General features: G+C 38.5%; 1 protein-coding gene across 4 annotated transcripts in view; it reads right to left on the bottom strand.

The window, feature by feature from the left end:
- Positions 1 to 247: 247 nt before the first annotated feature.
- pde4ba (phosphodiesterase 4B, cAMP-specific a) overlaps positions 248 to 21,335 on the bottom strand; it is a 162,710-nt gene continuing 141,622 nt past the window's right edge. For all 4 annotated transcript variants that reach the window (XM_039691716.2, XM_039691718.2, XM_039691719.2 and 1 more), the window contains 10 exons: positions 14,305 to 14,417; positions 7,142 to 7,235; positions 5,300 to 5,475; positions 5,106 to 5,204; positions 4,847 to 5,011; positions 4,655 to 4,754; positions 3,579 to 3,733; positions 3,351 to 3,473; positions 3,038 to 3,220; positions 248 to 2,943 (listed from right to left, as the gene is read on the bottom strand). In XM_039691716.2, coding sequence (XP_039547650.1) covers positions 2,590 to 2,943; positions 3,038 to 3,220; positions 3,351 to 3,473; positions 3,579 to 3,733; positions 4,655 to 4,754; positions 4,847 to 5,011; positions 5,106 to 5,204; positions 5,300 to 5,475; positions 7,142 to 7,235; positions 14,305 to 14,417 — 1,562 coding nt within the window. In that variant the 3' untranslated portion in view covers positions 248 to 2,589. The remainder of the gene's footprint in view (positions 2,944 to 3,037; positions 3,221 to 3,350; positions 3,474 to 3,578; positions 3,734 to 4,654; positions 4,755 to 4,846; positions 5,012 to 5,105; positions 5,205 to 5,299; positions 5,476 to 7,141; positions 7,236 to 14,304; positions 14,418 to 21,335) is intronic.

Here is a 21,335-nt window from a genome sequence, read left to right on the forward strand (position 1 = left end):
GATCAAGGTTCTAAGCTAATATTTGTATTTTTAATGTTTTTGAAAAGTATCATATGCTCAACAAGGCTGCATTTATTTGTTCAAAATAGAAACAAAAATGCTGTACTATATTTCAATTTGATTTCATTGTGATTTTGCACTGTTTCATACTTTTAGACTGTCAATTGGATAAATTCCAAACTAATTTTGACAGATTGATTTAACTAAACTAAAGGTCAAGTGACAGAAAAGAGATTTACACATGGAGTATATTCATGCTTTGTCTTTAATCACTTCATAGAAAAGTAGCTTCAGATTTTATTGAACACAATATACAATATTATTACCATACATTGTGTGAAACATTGAATATTCACCTGCAACAATGTGGGATAACCAGACGATAAAAACTCATCCCTCATGCAGATAGCACTAATTCTGTTGAATCCCTTTGGACGCAAGCCGGACCAAAAGATCTCAAACATATAGATTAACAAAGTTTTACTGACAATTTGAATTTCAAAACTGCTAACAAGGTCAGAAAAATAGTTCACATTAGCACAAATAATTACAGAAGATCACATTTTCGTAATTATATCGATTTCACATTGTGATGTTGGTAACCAATTCCTCTCCAGTAAATGTGATTACACATGCCAACTCTGAGCCATTTTTAGCAATCTCCATTCAAAATGTTGTATATATTTGAGGGCCACGTCTTGTGGAGAATCTCGTGAGATACTGATTTATCAATGTTACACCAAACAGTGATACACAAAGCTTCTAATATATCTGACGGATGTCTACAGTTTGTATTTATGTCTTATCTACAGACTCTCCCCTTTACCAATGGGTTGTGTGTCTCATAGGCTACTGTTCTGGGCAGTTGTGCAATATATTCATACATAGTATATATAATATATATTTATTTATATTAAAACATAAACAATATTACTAAATAAAACAGACTCAGTCCAAGAGCCCACTACACAAGAAACACCACCAATTTTCGGTAATGCAAGTGCATATAAATTAAACCATTTACAAAGAAACAATATTCCCTATGTACATTTAACAGTAATAAATACACTGTTATAAACAGTAGAGGACCGATCTGAGCGCATATAAACAAAGAGAATGGAAGGAGTTGTAAAAAGCGTGGGCTGGTGATGAAGCGCCCCCCCCCCCACGGACGCTCATTCACACAAACACAGTAATGTGTAGACACGTACATATGTGCGCACAAACATACTTTTGCATGCTACTTTGGCCATTAACTGTTTCCACTGTTGAGACTTTGAGCATAAGGTAGTTAAAGTACCTTAAAGCATGAACTACACACAAACTTAAACCTTAACGGTGACAAAATGTATGAAACGACAATGCTAATGTCATTACTAAACTGGCATGTTGAAATCTGACAAGTGTAATTGTATTTTTTTTTTCTTTTCATATCTTGTGTTTTTTTTTTTTTACCCACCTTTAAAGTGAGCCAATCGGAGAAAGTTTTGTTAAGAAGACAAATGAGGAAAAGTTCTCTATCAAACTGTGTAAAAAGCTACAAAAGCTAGTTTAGACTGTTTTTATCGATTCTGTTTCTAAGGATGATGGGAAGGGTGGAAATGGCTGCTGTAAGGAAGACAATTATGATGAATTGAAAGCAAATGAATGAGAATTAAGTCAATAGCTTTGGCTTCCCTATGATTTTAGTACATTACGAGACCCCTTGTGATTAGATTTTTTTTGGAGGTGCTTGTATTTTGTTCTACAATCTAAGTAAATGGGGTCTTCATACTTAAGGGCATTTAAAACATTTTGTGCAACAATGCATTTGCCTTTCCCTAATGTGAATGGGATGATGCATGGTTCCAAATAAACAGTTTGTGCTCATAGTTACGGAGTCTGACACAGATATAGATGGAATAAACAGAAAGTGCCTCTTTCATAATTTCTTAGTTTTCTGATCGTTTGTCAGATGTTTGGATTATTAAGGTATATTGCCAAACAAAGGAAGACACTAAGTTCTCTCTCCAGCGTAGATATAAAACAATTCTGCATGTTCGGTCTGGTTTGCTTTACAAAATGAAAACATTTCAACGTACAGTTATACTAAAATGTGTTCAATAAATAAAAGACTATTAAAAAGACAATAGTAAAAAGGCACACAGTCAGTCTTTAGACAAATGGTACAGAAAAGTAAACAGTTTCTCTCTTTACAAATACTTGTTCTTCAGTAGTTCGTCTGTGACCTCACCACACACCCATAGCTTTACAAAAAGTTTGTGTTGGTACAAAAAAAAAAGAGAAATCCTCTCAGTAGTGTCTAGTCCTCACAATCTGGTAAACAACCAAACAAACTGTTCACGTTGGCCCCAATCCTTCATGTTTATCAAAGTCGCCTGCCAATCGTTCAGGTCCAAAATGTCCGCAGCATTTATTTCCTGAGAGCTCCTACAAACTGTCTCCAAACGTAAGTGCAAGGAGGGCAAGACATCCTCCTCCCACGGGGGACTAAAAAATCACCCCATGTGGGCTTTTTAAAAAGCATCAACTGCAAGATTTCTCCTGCATGGGAAAAAATAGCTACCGCCTATCAAGGAATGCTAAGTCTTATGTGTCGACCGGTGACGCGTCTTCGGTAACTATCTGGATGAGTGTAGTGGATTCCATTTCTTCCCCTCTGTCGTCTTCTTCCTCGTCTCCCTGGCTCTGTTCGTCTTTTTCCGTGCCTTCTGAGTCTTCCTCCTCCAGCGTGAGCTCGAACTGGAACTTGTCAGGGCCCGAACCCCCGCTGTTGCCGTCTTTGTCAGCCTGATCGAAGGGCGGGGAAGGGCTTATGGGGACCATGCTCTGGTACCAGTTCCGATTATCCTCCAGGTTGTCCAGGATATCCTGGGCATCCGGATGGACCAAGTCAGCCCAGGTTTCCCATAGAGGGTGGACGATGAAGTCAATGAAACCCACCTGAAGAGAGAAAAAAAACCAAAACACATCAGATGTCGAAGGGCACTATGTAAGTTATTCTAGGATATCCTCTACATTTCAGACAGTAACTAACCTGTGATCTCTCCACAGAGGCGGTGTGTTTGTCACACATGGGGCTGATCTCCATGCCACGCTCCCTCTCTCGATCGCCCTGGTGAAAGAACTCGTCCATGATGCGGTCAGTCCACTGGCGGTACAGCTCTAGAGACTTGGTGGGATTGCTCAGATCGGCGCAGTGAACCATGTTCCGCAAAACCTGAAGTAACATCAAAATTTCAGCCAACTGTAATTCATCTGAATCATCTTTGCTATGATCATTGGATTTCCTAATGACTGTTAGAAAATTAGTTTCATTAAGAGGGGATGGAAAACAGGAAGACCTGTACCTGTATTCTGTCTGTGTAGTTGTCCAGAAGTAAAACTCCTGAGCTTGTCACTTTCTTCGTCTCTACCATGGTCTTCAGATCGGCCAGTAAGCTCATGTGCTTAGACATGTCCGTGGCCAGTACCTGTTAAGGGGGAACATTGAGCAAGATTTGTTAGCATATGAATCATTGCTTTGGAAATGAAGAAGGAAGGAAGGAAGCAAGCAAGGAAGGAAGGAAAAACCTCACCAGGTCGATGACCATCTTTCGGAGTGACTGCTTTTGTTTCTTAGTGAGGTTTTGGAAGATGTCACAGTTCTCCTCCTGTAGAAGTTTAAAGCCCACGGCTAAGTGATGGTTCTCCAAAACCGACTCGTCATTATACATGAGCGCTAACTCGGAGTCTGTAAGAAATGAGCAAATACTCAATTAGTCCATGTGTCACCGGGAAATTCACACTGGTAGTAGGTTGGGATTTAATAACACCAGTGGTGGAATGTAACGAAGTACAAATACTTCGTTACTTTACTTAAGTACATTTTTCACGTATCTTTACTTTACTTAAGTACAATAAATAGTGCATACTTTTTACTTTTACTTCGTTACATTTTGCAGCAATTATTATACTTTCTACTCCACTACATTTCTACAACTTCTGTTACATTTTCGTTACATTTTCTGATCAGTTTTTCCCCTGCCAAAACGTAATCTGACCGTCCGTTCGTTGCACATTTGTCTCACCAGTGACGTTTGGTTGCCATAGATACAGTATATCAACCCGGTCACACTAAATGCGTCTCACACGCAGTGTGTTTATCATGCAACTCATACGCGAAAATTTGTTTTTACGTGCATAGGAAACACACCGTGTGTAATATATGTTTGGTTTGGTTAGGATTATGGCAAGCCAAGAGGTTCAGAATTACACCATAAATTAATCTCGTTTACTGCCAAACATAGTTATTAACATATAGTAAGGATAAGCATGATATTGCCTAATTGCAAGCTTGTTTCAGAAATGGTGACATTTTTTTTCCATCATTATTGAACATCATTATAGGAGTAGGCTATTAGGTTCAATGAGTTAGAATTAAATGTTTTATTAATCATTAGAAAATAGACATTAAGATAATAAATTGTTATGCAAGTACTTTTACTTTTAATACTTAAAGTACATTTAAAATAAAGTACTTTTTACTTTTTACTTAAGTATGGTTGTCATTGTGTTACTTCTACTTTTACTAAAGTAAATATTTATCTGGGTATTTGTACTTTTACTTAAGTACTGAGATTCAGTACTTCCTCCACCACTGAATAACACTCACTTGTATTGATGAGGAACTGGTTTGAAACACCAGGGTGGTCCACATCATGAATGGCTGCCGCAAAAATGGCTGCCAGGATCTCAAGATCGGTGAAGACAGCCTATTTAGGACAGATTGAAAATGGTGAGATACATGAAGTCTTTTGAGGAAATAAATATTAAAACTATGCATATAAAGAAAAAGCGTTCTTACATCTAGTGCAGGTGTGGACAGCAGAGTGTGAGTTGACTGGGCCACATCAGCAGCGTGAAGGCTGTTATGATAGGCCACATCTTGGTGGTAGTGATCCTCAAGGGTCATCATATACATCACAAATGTATCTGCTGGGATCTTGAACGTCTTGAGCAAGTCTCGTTCCTGTTACAGAGAGATGCAATATTATTACAATTCTGGACATTATTCCATTTTGGTTGCAAAAAGTGGAAAGTCATAGGCTGGAGGAAGGACTGACCTGGAAGATGGCATACATAATGCAAGTTAGAGGCCGGTTGTTTGAATACTCTGAAACGGTAAAGATGTTCAGGCCCCATTTGTTCAGGTCTTCTAATTCCTGGAAAGGGAAGAGGCAAGGGCATGAGATCAACAGTTTTTTTTTGTGTTTTTTTTTTACAATCAAAACCACTAAAGAGCAACTATTAGTCTTACCCTTGACAGTAAATCCTCTTTGTCGGTTTTGACGCCGAAGCGAGCGAGGCTGCTGTTGAGGATGGGCCCGTGTGACACTTTCTTCACTCCACTGATCTGAGTCATCAGCTGCTGTTTTTTCTTCTTCTCGCGGGCTTTTGCTGTAGGCGAGGGAATCTCCATATCATTCTGTTTGTCTGTAAAGAACAGGAAGAACCAAAAGATAAGCATTATTAACCATAAACACAAGTTTCTATATAAAATGTAGAAAATTAATTTCCGTTTGCTAACTTACACCCATGAAACCAAGATAGTCCCTAAATCGTTCTACACAGATCATGCACAAGTGTGTCAGATCTTGGTAGATCACATTCCAGATTACTCAAACTCTTAATTGTAGTTGTTACACAGACACATACTGCATATCTCTGCACAAAAGCCCATTGTTGGAAAACCGGTGGCCATGTATTATGTTTCCCCGAGTGACGCAAGCAGACGCCTTTGGCCCAGGTGCAGGGCCATGGCTGAATAGCTCACATCTGCACTCCTTGCGTGTGCTTCTCCATATTCGCTGCCCTTGAAAGGCAGAACAGACACCCAATTCAGAGCGACTTTGCCACTTAGCTATTCAAGCGGTGACTGCCCCCTCTTTTCCTTCTTTAGTTCCACTCTCCATTTTCACTGTGACAGACCTGTCAACAAACTGCAGGGGAGCCCGTGTCTGCCTCAAATGGCATCTCCAAAGGTCAACCCTCAAGAGATATCAATTGAAAAACAATGGAAGCACACGAAGGGCTTATCTCGAGGGCAAAAATGCAGTTAATAATGCCATAAACCTTCATGTTAAGGATTTTCTCATGTGGAAATGCTAATCCAAATTTTTCCCAAGAAGCCACAAGCCCTGAGTGGACAGTATTCTTATTTCCATAACCAATAACCACATATGCAGACTGTGCACACAGATCGACATTGTGTTTGGGTCAGATTTAATCTCACTATCTCTGCTAAACTCACACGTTTTGATGCAGATAGTGAAAACGCAGAAGCATAAAGAGAGCAGTCACGTGTGACACAGCACACAGATGTTTCACAGCTAACATTTAATTCCTGGAATAGGAATTCCTTTTAGTCCCAAATAATCCGGCCACAAAGTTGTACACCAATATTTTTGCAGAAAGTTATTCATCAAATTTTAAATCTCAATACATATTACAATGCAAAAATATATATTTTTTAAATCAACATTTTAGCCTTGTCTTTGATAAGTAAATATAATCTAAACACATATTTTTTTTTAAGATTAAGAAATTATTTTTGAGGTGAAACAGGATCTCTAAGTGTTTAGATCTTGTGTAATGGGACAAATGTGTGCCTGTTCGTGTGACTATGTGTGATGCCGTCTCAGGAGCTGGATGAGTCACAGGTTCTCTTGCCTGGATGTTCCGTGCTGGGGGTTCCACCGTCAGCATTACTTTACAGCAGAATACCATCCCCCTCTATCTCTCTCTCTCCCTCCTCCAATTCTGCTCTCCTTTCCACCCTCCCCTTCCTCTTTTCCAACTGCTGCATTGGGGATCTCTCTCCTCATGCAGAAATGAAAGTCTGATGCCATCTCACGGCGTTCCGCAAACAAATTGAGCCTTTGGGCCATTTGATATATTAATTTATTATAGTTTTTACAAATAATTCACTTATCAAACCTCTCACTTTTTCAGCCTTTATCTTACAGTGAGACTAACCTGCAGTTCAGCTCTGGAAATGACGCAGCCCAAATTCAATCCACAATGGCGTATACACTATATAGTCAATGTTTAGCGCTGACTGCGGGTGTTTTATTGAAAGAGTGGATATGTGTGTGATTACCTAGAAAGGTGTTGGAGATGAATTCTGACACCTGATTGCCAGATCTGCTCATCTCAGAGAAGTGCGTCAGCTCCCTGTTCAACATTCTCTTGAACTGGAAAAGATAGAGAGGGAGAATCATTAGTTAATTAAAAACTCAAAAGGTTCTACATTGAGACTTCAGCAGGGCTTCATTTCCCCCAAATCCTGAAAAATATATTATAAAAAAAAAAGAAGTAATATTTAACATTTTTTAATATGGACTTTAACATACAATAATACCACAATCGGTTATGGGGTATGCAATACTACATTTTACTAAATAATTTATATATATAGAATTTTATATATAATAATTTATATATATATATATATATATAAATTCTAATAAATTTCATTATTCTAATTTCAAAATTCTAACGTTCATTTCATAAACATTCATACGGCATCTTAATTTCTCTTATTTCTAAATAAAATCTCTAATACCTTATTCCAAGCATAAACAATGAAAATGCATTAAGAATGTAACAAATGTAAGAAGACCGAAGAAGGTAAATGCATTACAAGAGACAAGGTAGACACTGGTTGAGATTTCATTTGTAAATTACAATTTTCAAACTGTTTGTCAAAGTAATAAGTAATATTGTTCTTTAGCATTTTTTCCCAAATTTAATGTATGTATATATGTTCCAAAAGCAACGATGTGATACCAAAAAGACGCAATGTTGGAAATAAATAAATAAACAAATGCAAATATAATTAAATAAGTCAAAAAACGGCAGCCATATCCTGCGCCACATCTAAAAAAAATTAAGCTCCATCATTAAAAAATGGATAAATCACAAAAGCGACCTATAAAGATGTGCTTTTTGACATCCAAATCAACCTATCAGCCAAAATACAACAGATTCATGTAAAAAAGAAGGATCCAAAATAGAGCTTGGGTCTAGACATTCCAGCACAGGATGCCACACAGCGAGACTTGCTGTAGGTTTTCCTCCTCAGTGTCTCCATAGACCACCAACAAACACCAAACCAAAACCAACTGCCATTAGCAAACCGGAAAACAGCTCAGTAGCCATCATACACACCTTAATGTAACCCCAGGATACAGAGAGAAGGTAATTGGCCTCAGGCATTTTGGATCGTATTTAATCTCCCGAAATCCACAACAGCGCACTCCTATACCACAAAGGAAACGAGCCAGAGAGAGGCAGACGAAAGGGATTCTTCTGGTTGCGAAAAACGAAAAATCCCCTCTTCTCTCCTCTCCTACTCTGCTTGGTATGGATTAGTAGCTGATGAGCAGACGCGAGCTGTCTTCATGACAGCTCTCGGCCGAATCGCTACAGCATTGACTCTCCATGGTTGCGGATATGAGCAGGGGGCCAACAGCGGATGGGAACACCCGTCCTGAGCTGGAGGAGGATCCAGAGAGCGACGGCCGGAGCTAGAAGCGAAGCAGAGGGTCTGAAAGTGCCAGTGAATTATGGAGGAGATGAAGGAGCAGTAAAGCAGAGGGAGGGAGGGATGAGGGGAAAAAACGCTGGGATGCTCATCTGGCTGGAGGGGGGTCTTCCTCTGCTGGATTAGTGCCGCTCTGCTGCAGCACTACGCTCACGCTCTTTCATCATCTCTCTCGGACTTTCTCTCTCGCCCCCTCCCTCTCGCGTCTCACCCCCAGTCTCGAGTCTGTCAGCCTCAGCAACACGCTCCATAGGCACATATGATTTGACATAGAGATGCCAGAAAAGAGGGGGAGCCCCACTTTGTTATGCGGGGAAATCACAAGTGTAAAAAGGCAGAACAGAAAGAGAGGGAGATTTAGGCAAGCACTTGGCTTTTTGCAAACAATTCGTCAACCTTTGTCTTTAAGGGATTCCTAATTGAGTACAACATTTAGTACCTTTTTGTACTGCAGAGGGGATGCAGGGAACATAGGGGTTTTAGATGAGTCTGGGTCCTTTCAGGCTCGGCCACTCTTATTTATTGCACTGCCATAATGCACAAGGCTTCATATGGAGCCCTGTGCTATTTTTACAGTAGAGTATGGTGGGAGAGAAGACTTGGATAATTGCCTCCCTTTGTCTTTTTTCTGTGACATCAACTAAGCCCCCACCCCACCCCCCACCCATGCTCTCTCTATGCCTCCCCGTCTATATCCGAACACCAATTACGCCAACATCCCAACGCCATGGCAACAGTGTCATGTGACACAGGCTGCCGCTGAGGCTCCCCCCCCCCCCAAGCTTCCAAAGATGGCAGCCCAGTAATCACGAGGACACCACTGCGTCTCAATAACATCTGCCAAATCAACCCCCCGAATATCATTAAAACGGGGAGGAGGGCAGACGGACAAAATCAATGAGCATAGCGCAAATGAGCAAAGTCCATTAATAGGGAAAACCCTCCAAATGGACAATCTTAAAAGTGTCCACTAAAAAAAACACTAAAGCCAGCAGTCCAGACCAAGTCTTTCAATCACACTCGCCTGTGACGGATAAAATGGTGCATTTCACAACCAACACAAAGTGGATACCCAATTACACTTGCAAAACAATTTTCCCCAATAGTAAATTTCACAAATAATTACAAAGAAAACATGAAAAACTGAAGTAGAAAGACTATTTGCAGCAGAGACTGTTTCTGCTGATTAACATTTGAGGAGCTAAAAGGATTCATGCAATGATTTTGGATTATCCATGTGAAATGTGTGCGTCAGTGTTTATGCGCCTTCATGAGAAAAAGAGAGTGGGAGGGAGACAGGGAGAAAGAGAAAGATGGAAAATAGAGGAGAATCTCTGCATTATGCTGCAGTGGGGGTTCCTCAGCAGTGCGCGAGATGTCTAGTCAGAGCTGTAAACAACTCTGACATATCATAGACCGTGCCTTCTGCGGCTCACCTTTCTTCTTATCATCCGTATCAATAAATCAATGCAAGTGGCTCTTTTTAAGCTCTGTGAGAAACATGGATGTATGGGGACGGATGTGCACCGAAGAGTTAAGGGTGAATGTAGAGAATATGTCCTTCTCAAAGAGCTTCATTCTGTGGAAAAAGACTATTAAAAAACTCAATTAAAGCTAACCGATTCCATCAGCTAGGATTACCTGTGTAGTTTGGTTTAAAGTTTATATTAATGTATATGTGCTGAAAACAGTTCCCCCTTTTCACCATTCAATCACCTTTTGTATTCTCTCAACATTCCCTTCAGTATCTCAGTTAAACTCGTACAATCTACATTATAATAAACAAAAATAATAAGCCAAATGTTGTGTTAAATCATTTTGGAGTATGTGACACCACAGGACATGTCAAATTACTACCCTTTGGCATCAATTTCAGCAAATATTATCAGAATAATACTAGCTGGTAAGATTTTATTTGTGCATTTCTTCAAAATAGGACATTTAGCAATAGGATGCTATTTAATTGTCTCCACTAGTAGGCAGTATAAACCCATAGATGTTAAGTGAGATAGATTGTTTGGTCACCTCACACTTTTCGCCGGTGGCATGTTCAATCAATCTGTACTCTCATCATGACCTTGTGTCTAATGTATCAGAGTTTGATGTAGGACAGGCGAGTCAATCAATCATCAAAACACATTAAACCTTTTAGTTGTCCTCTGTCAATTGAGATACCATATCTTTCTCTATACTCAAACTATCATGTAAATGACATACACTATGTATGTACTATCATGTAAATGACACTACACTAATGTTTTGTTAACTATAGCTATCTGAATGTCTTGTGTACATCATCTAGTCATTTAGTGGGGGAAACCCCCATCAGTTTCTTGGACAGAAATTGTGGGAGTTTTTATTGCATCGAATGATGTCATTCGAGAAGCACATAATTGCAAAATCGGCAAATTCTAAACAGTGATTGATATGTGACGACGCCTGGAAGAAGATTTTGAAAGGCCGTGACGCACATCAAGATGACAAATGGGTTCTCTGGTATATTAGAACAATAACATCATGACTTCTTAAGAAACTCTTTGTGTGCTAACTATCACCGCCTGAGGATACAAGGCTGACGTTACACTTCCTCTAACCTCCTCAATATGTGTGCATGGATGCGTGTATGTGTGAAATCCACATTTCGACACAGTAAATTAATAAATAAGTTATTAAATTACAGATTTTTAGCTGATCTAGTCTCAATTATATCCACACAACGAAGAGGCTAAATCGCTTAAGATTAGCAAGGAATTTAAAGCTTTAAAATGAACAGAGATTGTTTCGGCTTGAGATGATCAGAAAAAGACAGCAAATATGAAACCATTTAAAATGAACATTTACACTGCAACAATTTTAACAACAATTCTCATTCAACTGATATTGGTACACTTAGTCAACAACCAAACCGCAGGAACAGCAGTTTGACTTCAATATTACAGGGCTCCAACTTAGATAGATCTGTGACTGTCAAACTGCTTACATAGCCCACAGAATTTCATCCACAATGCCCCATATGCAACTTGTCAATCTAAGAAAACAGTGTGCAAAAAATAATGCAAAAAAAAAAAACCTTTCCAAGCATTCACCTTTCATCTATAAAGCTCAGAAAAGTTCAGAAAGCTACTTTAAGCAACAGTTATGTCCCCGAAAAGTCCACCAAGTAACACCCAACAAAAATAAACAGCACACTAATAACTTGTAAAAGCATAAAACAAAGGCTCACCTTTCCAAAAGTGTTAAGTTTTCCAATCGTTCTCTGTTCTTTCATCTCAAAGTGGCAAGCTCCCATTTTAAGTGAGTAAAGTTTTCTAAGTTCTGCTTTCTGTGCACCCTGTCTTGAGGTTCAGCGTTTGACAGACAAGATAGTGTTACTGACTAACTTTGAGCAGTGAGCACTTACTATTCTCTAACACACACACTCCCCCTCTAACCATGGGACCGCCTCCTTTTCTCTCTCTCACACACACACACGCACACACACACTCTAACACCATTGCAACATAGTTTAGGGTAAATACTAGTGTGCGCTGGAATCAGATACTGATATGATCTCTTGGAAGTCATAAGAGAAAGCTAGCACGGACATGCAGATCTGTGGGAAATCCTGACTTTCAAATCACAAAAAAATGGCATGCTGCACCCAAAGGAAAATCACAAAATCTTTAATGTCTCAATTGCTTTAGACTGCCATGGGATTATAGAGAGGAAATCGAAACTTTTAAGTATCCTGCCTCTTCTCCAGAGGACTTTATTAATTTCACACATCTCTTCTAGCCCTATAGGTGAAATCTCAATATTTTGAATAAGCTGCAATCCTAAGTCTGTAAGGTGCAATATTAAGTCTACAATCAAATAACCAAAAGATTAAATGTTATATATTTATAAAAAAAAAAAAAATATGTGTGTGATTAATGACATTATATTAATACAATTATTCTTATTATATTATATTATATTATATTATATTTTATTATATTAAGATTTAATATCAATTCAATATCATATTTCTCATCAAACAATTCTAATAATGTCATAGCTCTATATTCCCATTGAAACAATTGTCTCAACAATTCTTTCTCATTTAATTTCTCTATAGGAACTTTATGAGAAAAAATAAATGGTACAGAGCAACAACAAAGCTATAAAATACATATTTGAGACGGATTAAGTAATAAAGATATAATTAATCATATAATATAATAAAGAAATAATGACCCTTTGATATAATTTGAGCTACCAAAATAGTCCAAAAAGAATCAGAACTTTTCAATTTGAATTATACTCTATTTGAGCTGAAGCACATGTAGCCAAAGTTGAATGCACATCTGATGGCACAGATTTCCAAAAGGGTAGCAAAAGGTCAGACGTCTCTGTACAACTCTGATGACTATCATTATGTTATATCTACAAACCCATACAGAAGCTCCCAGAAAATAAGAGATAAACTCCCAGATCTTGAGCCTATCATAATACGGTCACAGGCTTTGTGAATGTCCTCTCTTCTTTCCAATACGTTGTGGCAATACTGCGTTCACCTGCATGCACTGCATAAAATAATCAGTAGTTTTGTCGTTTTCCAGTAAATATATATACATCCTTAGATTGATAAATTAACTTTATTATTAAAGAGAAAGCCTTTGTTCTTTTAAATATTGACTGTTCTTTAATTAATTTTAATACACTTTATAATCTTATTGAATTAGTAATCTTTTGTTATTGGTTCAAGAATAAATCGTACAAAATTTTGAGAGCTTTAGGCAAAAATAAATGAATAAATAAATAAGCAGATAGAGTAAGAATAATAAAATTAAAGAAACAAAAAATTTTGCATTACAAGTAAATTGTTTACGGATGATTAGATACTTCTAATGGAAAACAGGCCAAAAATACTGATAACGAAAATTATTAGCAGTGCGAATTCTGGGTCTTCCCGAAATCCGTCCCTTTCCTGAACATATATCTGTATGACTGAGCCTCTGAGAGTGTGCGCAGGAGTAAGCGTGTATTCATCCCTATTGTCTGCAGTAAAAGTCCCTGTGTTGCAGTGTATGCCTGTTTGACGTCAACAGAAGGAGAAACAAACAGGGAGAGCAGCCTTGCCCTGCCATACAGCACTCACTCCCATTGTAGTCTGGACCCAGCTTAGAGCTTAGGAAGGAGACAGGAAACCTGAGTCACAGCTGCAGGACACACACATGCACACACACACACACTGTGGAGATATGCAGAGTATTGCATGAGCGGACAGTGACAGTAATTTGAAAACAACACACAATGATGAAAGGACAAAACAGATGAAAAACAATACAGGTTGAAACATGCGTATTTATGTCTGCAACTCTTACAGAGATTGTGACATATTTGTGTTTCAAATTTAATTATATTGTTTATCATAATGCTCTGAATATAGCTTGAATAAAGTGTAAAATACTGTACGAAGTCTTGAAAAAAAAAAAATTGATACCCCAATAAAACATTTAACTTTCCTAACTTCCTTGTTATAAATTGGCACACACGCTGTCAATCAAATCACAGCAACCCACAGAAAACAGCAGTCAGAATTTTTAAACCAAGCTAACTGGCACAAGAAGTGACTCTCAATAGTCCTATTCACAAAGCGGCCATTGAGGCATGAAAGAATCAGAAAGTTCTTTACAGTGCAAGACTTTCTAAACCTTCCAAAGGACCTCTTCAAGTGATGTGCTGCACCTTCTCACCTTGTTGGAGGCCATGTCGCTGACAGAGCGGTACGTCTGGATGGTTTCCAGCTGATCCAGACACCAGTCCAGCTCCTCCATGGTCTCCACAGCCAGCTTCTGGTACGACTCGTCTGGACAGAGACACACAGAAACGGGGGCACCATGAAAATCCTGCTGCACGGCCATTCGAGCACAGCCCGCCAGACAATCCTTCATCCTGGGCTTGCACGCACACACACACAAACACTCCCAGACTGTTTGAGAGAGTGAGAGTAGGTTCTTCTGAGAGCTAGCTGTGAGAGATCCCCCCCCCTCCTGCTCGTTCCTCCTCATTGGCCTGGTGCTTGTGGCTAGGTGATACTGCCTCTTTGGCTGCCTGCCCCTTCCTCTCACCCCATCCTGCCTCTCTCTGTGTGCCACTCTCACTCATGTCTGAGAGTTGGCTGTGGTGGGATGATACAGCCTGTTGGCTCTGTGCTTTCTCATTATATTAACCCATTTGGGATCTCACACTCTCTCTCTCATCGCCACATTGCTCGCTGTATAAACTTGAACCTACACACACACTTCCTTGTTGTGAAAAACTCTTTTTATCTCGTAAAAAGGGATGTTTGTGTAAAAATGACATTTAAGACATAAATATTCTGATGTGATTTTGCTGGCCATGTACAATTAGGCAACATAAAAAAAATTGTTTTGGAAATTAAGGTTCAATTGAGTATCTAAAGAACTTAATAAACCGTAATGTTTTTATTACCTTAGAATAAGACCTTTATATCTACATAAGCGTGGGCACCCCCTTCTATGAAGTTTGACATGTTGTGATGTCATGTTTCTACCGTAGCCGACAGCGAACAAACGTCACTAGCTTGAAAGAGAAGCCGCAGAAAGCTAGAAGCTAGCCATAGACACCGTGAGTACACTGTAAAAAAAAAAAAAAACATTTTTTCTTTTGTCAAATCAACTTAGATAATTTATGTAGTTCAGATAACACAATATTTTGAGTTTCTGGTGATTAAATTAATCTCCTTCATTGTATTAACTCATTTTTTTTTTCCATTTCAATGAACTTAAAATTAAGGCAACCAGGTTACTATTTTTTTTTAACTTAAACCAACAATTTTTTGTTGACTTTCCCCTATATTATTATATTATATTATATTATATTATATTGGTTATGTTAGTTATGTTATTAGTGCATACAGTATTAATGAAAAAAGAGAATTATTTGTCTTTGTGTTCATTTAGTTAAAACGTTGGAAATGATGCCTATATTTTTACAGCATTTTGGTGTCTATATTAAACATTTTAAATCTCACTGGCGAACAAAAACGTATAAATATAATGACATATAAAATAACGACCCAGATTAAAATGGCTATACTGTCCATTCCAACCCCAAAACCATCACGTTTTATCATGCGCTTATATCAATGTCAAGATGTACGTACATGGGACTGCATCATTCCATGCACATCATAGAAATGCATGAAGCATTTAGGCGTGAGCTGTGTGTGTGGGTCTGGTTGAAGCATAGATATGTTTACAGTAGAGGGGAGTTTGGTGAATCAGTGCCTTGTGGCTTTGGGACACAGACGAACCCTTGTGTTCCTCTGACTTTGCTGTGGTGGGTCTCCTAGTTGCAGAACAACACAGCAGCAGAACTTTAGCAGAGCCCTGTCGAATGACGCCACTTCTCTCTAACCTCCACACACTCAAAGCCACACACACATATTTGCTCCGTGAACACCGGGAGAAAAAGCTCTTTGATGTGGATCATTCATTTTCACTTCTTTTTTTTTTTTCTTTTTTTTTGGAGCATGTGAAGGGGTATACTTGCACACTACAACACCGAGGCTAAGCCGAAAAGCTAGAAAGGTGGATTTTTTTAACAATATTTACATTTGTACAGTTTTATACCAAAAAGTGAGCAGCTAAGTATAACCACATTTTAATATTGCTAAAGAAAATGTGAATAGTGCTTGCCCATGAAAAAACACAGCCATAATTCTAGGGTGTGCACGTGTACCAGGCCAATGCTATGCGGTTGCTGGGGTGTTCTAAGTGGTTTGTAGTGCATTGGTGTCTGGTTGCTAGGGTGTTCTGGGTGGTCGCTAGGTGGTTGCTTACTGAACCAAATGAAAAGACCACCCACAAGTCTTTTCTTGGTGTTTTAAGTTTAAAATTTCAGTTTTAGCTTTAGGGAATATTTACATGAAAATACTTGGATCAGTTTAAACAAATTGCCATCTAAACAATTATTTAATTATGTTCCATATAAAAATACAAAAGATAAACAAAATCAGCTATAAATAATGCTGTAAGATCAAATGGAATGATAGATGGATAGATGGATAGATGGATAGATAGAGCAATGGAACGATAGATGTTTGTTTTTGTCTGTATTCCAAATGTAATGCGATATTCAACTGCAATCGCTAATTTTCTTGGACTGGGCAAATGTCTATTGTCCATTTATGTGTGAGCTGATTGTTTGTTCTTTACTGTTATTGTGAAGAATCCTCGAGCTTGGGAAAAGCTCATGACATATGGTCAGTCATGCAGCAGTTGCCTACATACCATGAGGTCATGCAATAATAGAAAAATGGGGATATAACCCTGCAGTGTCATTTACTAAAAAATATGGACACCTAAGAGCTAAGAGATCCTTCCCTCAAGAAAAGTAGTCATGTGACTTCACAATGAGCTGGTGACTCACTTTATGTATTTTTATGTGGTCACAAAAATGTGTTTGCATACATGTCATACATACTTATCATACTTTTATATTGTCATTGTTCTCTATTACTATAAACAGTCCATCAAGTCCATAAGACCATATAGGGTGTCTCATTTGTAGGTTTTAAAAGGATGTTCAAGAGCGCCCCCCTTATGGCCACTATGCACCCACATTGAAGTGGACCTTGAAGCAAGGGGCCAAGCAGCAATGTGTGGGATTGTGAAGGCTGAAAGAGCCAATGAGTTTTGATAAGTTGATATACAATATTGTTTTGGTAACACTTTACAATAAGATTTCATTTTGTTAAAATTAGTTAACTATCGGTACATTCGCTGGCATGAACCAACAACGAACAATACTTCTACAGCATTTATTAATATTATTTAAATATCAACCTCAGCATTTACTAACACATTTTTAAAAATCAAAAGTTGTATCTGTTACAGTAACATTAATTAATGCACTGAACGACACCATGAACATTTTTATCAACATTTGCAAAGGTTAATAAATGCTGTAAAAATGTCAACTAATGCATAATGTTAACAAATGAGACCTTATTGTAAAATGTTGCAATTGTTTTCATCAGCTAATTATCATTCTGATAATTCCCGTCAAAAATAACTTGACTGCATCACTTAAGGGCAAGTGTAGGTGTGGTGTTATAAGAAAAGGTATCAGCGCATGCCAAGTATTTGTGTTTTGCAAATTTGCATGCATGTCATTTGAGGTTACCTCAGATCAGAAATATCAAGTCTTTTAGTCTATGAGGGTATTTATGTCATGACTGAGCACTGTGCGTATGTGTTTGAGCCATCGGATGTGTGTGGTAACAGCCATATCGCTGTCTTCCTGATGCGTGTGTGAATTAGCTTGTAAGCATGTGCTTACATGTGTCATTTTTCCTTTCCCTCTCATTCTCTTCATACATGCCCCTCCTGAATTAATGCCAAGTGTCTCAACGCTTAGTCAAGCAGTGGAAGGATAAACTAGGATTTCCAATAAAGAGGAAGCATGAAGAGATGACGTCAGATCAAATCTCAATGGACCTATAAGATAGCACTTCCTCTGTTACTGATTGTAAGGGGGGAGAGAGAGAGAGAGAGAGAGAGAGAGAGAGAGAGAGAGAGAGAGAGAGAGAGAGAGAGAGAGAGAGAGAGAGAGAGAGAGAGAGAGAGAGAGAGAGAGAGAGAGAGAGAGAGAGAGAGAGAGAAGAAAGAGTTGGGGAAATTCTGGAAAAGCTTGTTTATAGCCAAAGGACATTGTGAAACAGATGGGTTTCTCTCTGTGGACAGAGAATACTTGATAAAGCATTAAATTAGAGGAAAAATCTATGAGATCATTTAAATGTAATTCACATTAAGCAATTATGTAGCTATTTGGGATTGGAAACCAATAGAATATTTTTTATTTATAAAAACTGACAATTAACTTATTTAACTAATGACTAATTTCTTTGAAAGAAAAAATAATAATAATAATAAAAAAAAATACTAATCAGAACCAAAATGCTGTTGTTGTTTTTTCCTATTCTGAACTATGGTCTGTGGAACATTTCAAAGAGACAAAAACAAACAAACTGTCTTTACTTTGTTAATGTTTCATTTTGCTTCTGAAAGATTGGTCAGAAATTATGAGACTAATATTTTACTCTATGACAGCCACACAAATAAAAACAAACATACAATAAAGAATTACTGAAAATAAAAAAATGAAATAAGCATTAATATCTTCTTCCATTCATATATATATATACAGTATATATACATATACGGTTTAAGAATAGTTTGCCTAGTACATGCAAAAAATAGCATAAAACTATTGTTAATACATTTCACAAACAGCAACACACTGAAGTACATGTGATATTTTGAAGTAGAAAAACAATATAGTATTTTCTTGTTTCATTTCATTTACAAAAAAAAAAAAAAAAAAAAAAAACAGTGTATCTTTCAATGGCTAGGCAGAAGGAATATTAATTGCCAAACGAATTACGGTATTAAAACAAATCGGAATTCAATTGAAAATGCTTGTCTATTACTTTAAAGGCACTCTGTTTAACTCTTCAACCTTTATAATATATTACCAAAACATATTGAGATGGTACATGGACTTACAATATAGGTTGAATGACACGTCTGCCGTAGCCTGAAGGTGTCTGTATCGCTTTTACTAGCACTTTGTAACTTCGGGTTTCGGATAGGAACCCGAGTACAAAAAGAACTACAAAATTCGACCGCTTTACGGCATACGTCACTTCCCCCAGCACCCACAACTTCCTCAGATTCTGACGTTAGTGCTCAACTCGCGTTTGATTGCCGTCTATATGTTTTCGTCATGGCCGAAAAACAGCTACAAAAGAAGGCAACGGTTTCCGAGGAAACTAAAAAACGAAAAGGGGAGAGTGACAAATTAAAAGCCAGGACGAGGATTAACATTGGTCCAGCTTTCCCCTCACTCGCTGGTGGGAGCTAAAAGAGGACGGGTGCTCAACCAATGGCGTTTCCAAGGTAACTCAAATATATTCATATAAGCAGTGTAGTATTTTCTGGTATTCCGTCCACAGCCGATGGTGTTATGAGTTTAATGCCACAGCCCACTGTTTTTCTACATTTCCACACACAAACACAGCCCACCTCAGTGCAGGGCTCGCACTAATAAAATCGACTCATGTCAAATATAACGTTACATTAAATGTAGTGAACGTGCCCACGACTCAGTAGTACCCACAAACACACCACATGTCCCACGGTTTCTGTAAAAATAAACCAACACACATAACGTTACAGTCAGCTCAGGCCAACGGTGTTTTCAGTGCAGTGAATGTGCCCGCTGTCCCATGCCCAAAATTCACTCACAGACATGATAAGCCCCACGGGGCTCACCCTACTCACGCTCTCTCAGCAGACTGAAATAAGGGAATCGAGCGCGGCAAGGCTGCCCGGCCCACCTCAAACACTGCGAGCACAAGGGAGGCTGACCGGTTGACTGTTTGTTGTCTTTAATTTGCGACATTGCTGCGGAGCTTGTGGCCTTTAGGGACGCTAGATGTGAAAGTTACAGGTCAAGCGCCCCCTAGTGGCCAAAAGTTCTGCAGTGTAGCTTTAACAGTCCATCAAGTCCATGAGACCATAGGGTGTCTCATTCGTCATTGTGGTTTAAGAAGAATGCTCAAGAGCGCCCCCTTTATGGCCACACATGGGTGGTGAGCTAAAAGTGGAATATTAACCAAAAGTCAATGCAGTAATGTGGGGGATTGCGAGGGCTGAAAGTACCAATGAGTTGTTAATCTCCAAACAACCATACAAAGAACTCATGGTACAGAAAATGTGAGGCCTAAAGTGAGGCAAAGAAGCACCGAAGAATCTCGATTTTGAATGTGAAAGACAATTCTGTAATTGATTGAAACCATAAACAAAGATGATACTGTGCTCATTTATGATGCAATAACATCTCCCAACAGATGTTACATACTTTTAAATGCAGCACAGGAGCATCATACAATTACACGGGACATTCCCAGAGTTCATTTTATTGAGGTTTCATCTCAACATAGCAATTTCTGAGAAGCACCGTACTGGTTTAAATGAAATGTTTTCCATTAGGAGGCAGAAGCCACTGCTTTGGCTTTGAGGACTTTTACAACAGACACATTGAATAAACGAAGAGTGCTGGAAAAGACCGCAGCGAGACGACCAGACCACATGAATGGGAGTCCTTCGTAAAAGTTGAAATGGGTTCTTGTTGAATCTGGCATGTTAGACCATACAAAACGTGAGACTTTGAAGTCATTTTCAAACGAGAAAATGGCAAAGAACAGCCAATGAGCAATGTGTTGCTAAGGGACAAGTTTTTTTCACAAATATATTAAGGTTAGAATTTGTTCAGCACAATTCAGTTTCACGGTTTCAATATTAAATTGTTAAAACGTTAAAATGTATGCATTTAACTTGGGGCCATTTCAATGCACGGGTGGAAGAGAGAGAGGGACCAAGACAAATCCCCCAATTTTAAAAGCCCTGTCTTTTGAAGAACATCCCACTTTTTTTTCCATCACAGAGCTGCCTCTCTAGAACTATTCCAGAAAAATATTCAGCACTCATTTAGGATGGTACGCTTCAGAATCAAGAACTAACTCTGGGTAAAATAACTGCCAAGAACAAAATTATAGGATAGGGAATGGCACGCAAGAAGCCAAAGTGGTCTGAAACTCCTTCCCAATCTTGATCCAAACCCTTCTCCCATTCTGAACCCATTCGTTCACTTACTGTATGGTCTAAATGTCTCCATCCCCCACGGCACACAACGG

This window comes from Pimephales promelas, chromosome 8 (genome assembly GCF_988280905.1).
Source record: "Pimephales promelas chromosome 8, fPimPro1.hap1.1, whole genome shotgun sequence".
NCBI lineage: Eukaryota > Metazoa > Chordata > Actinopteri > Cypriniformes > Leuciscidae > Pimephales > Pimephales promelas.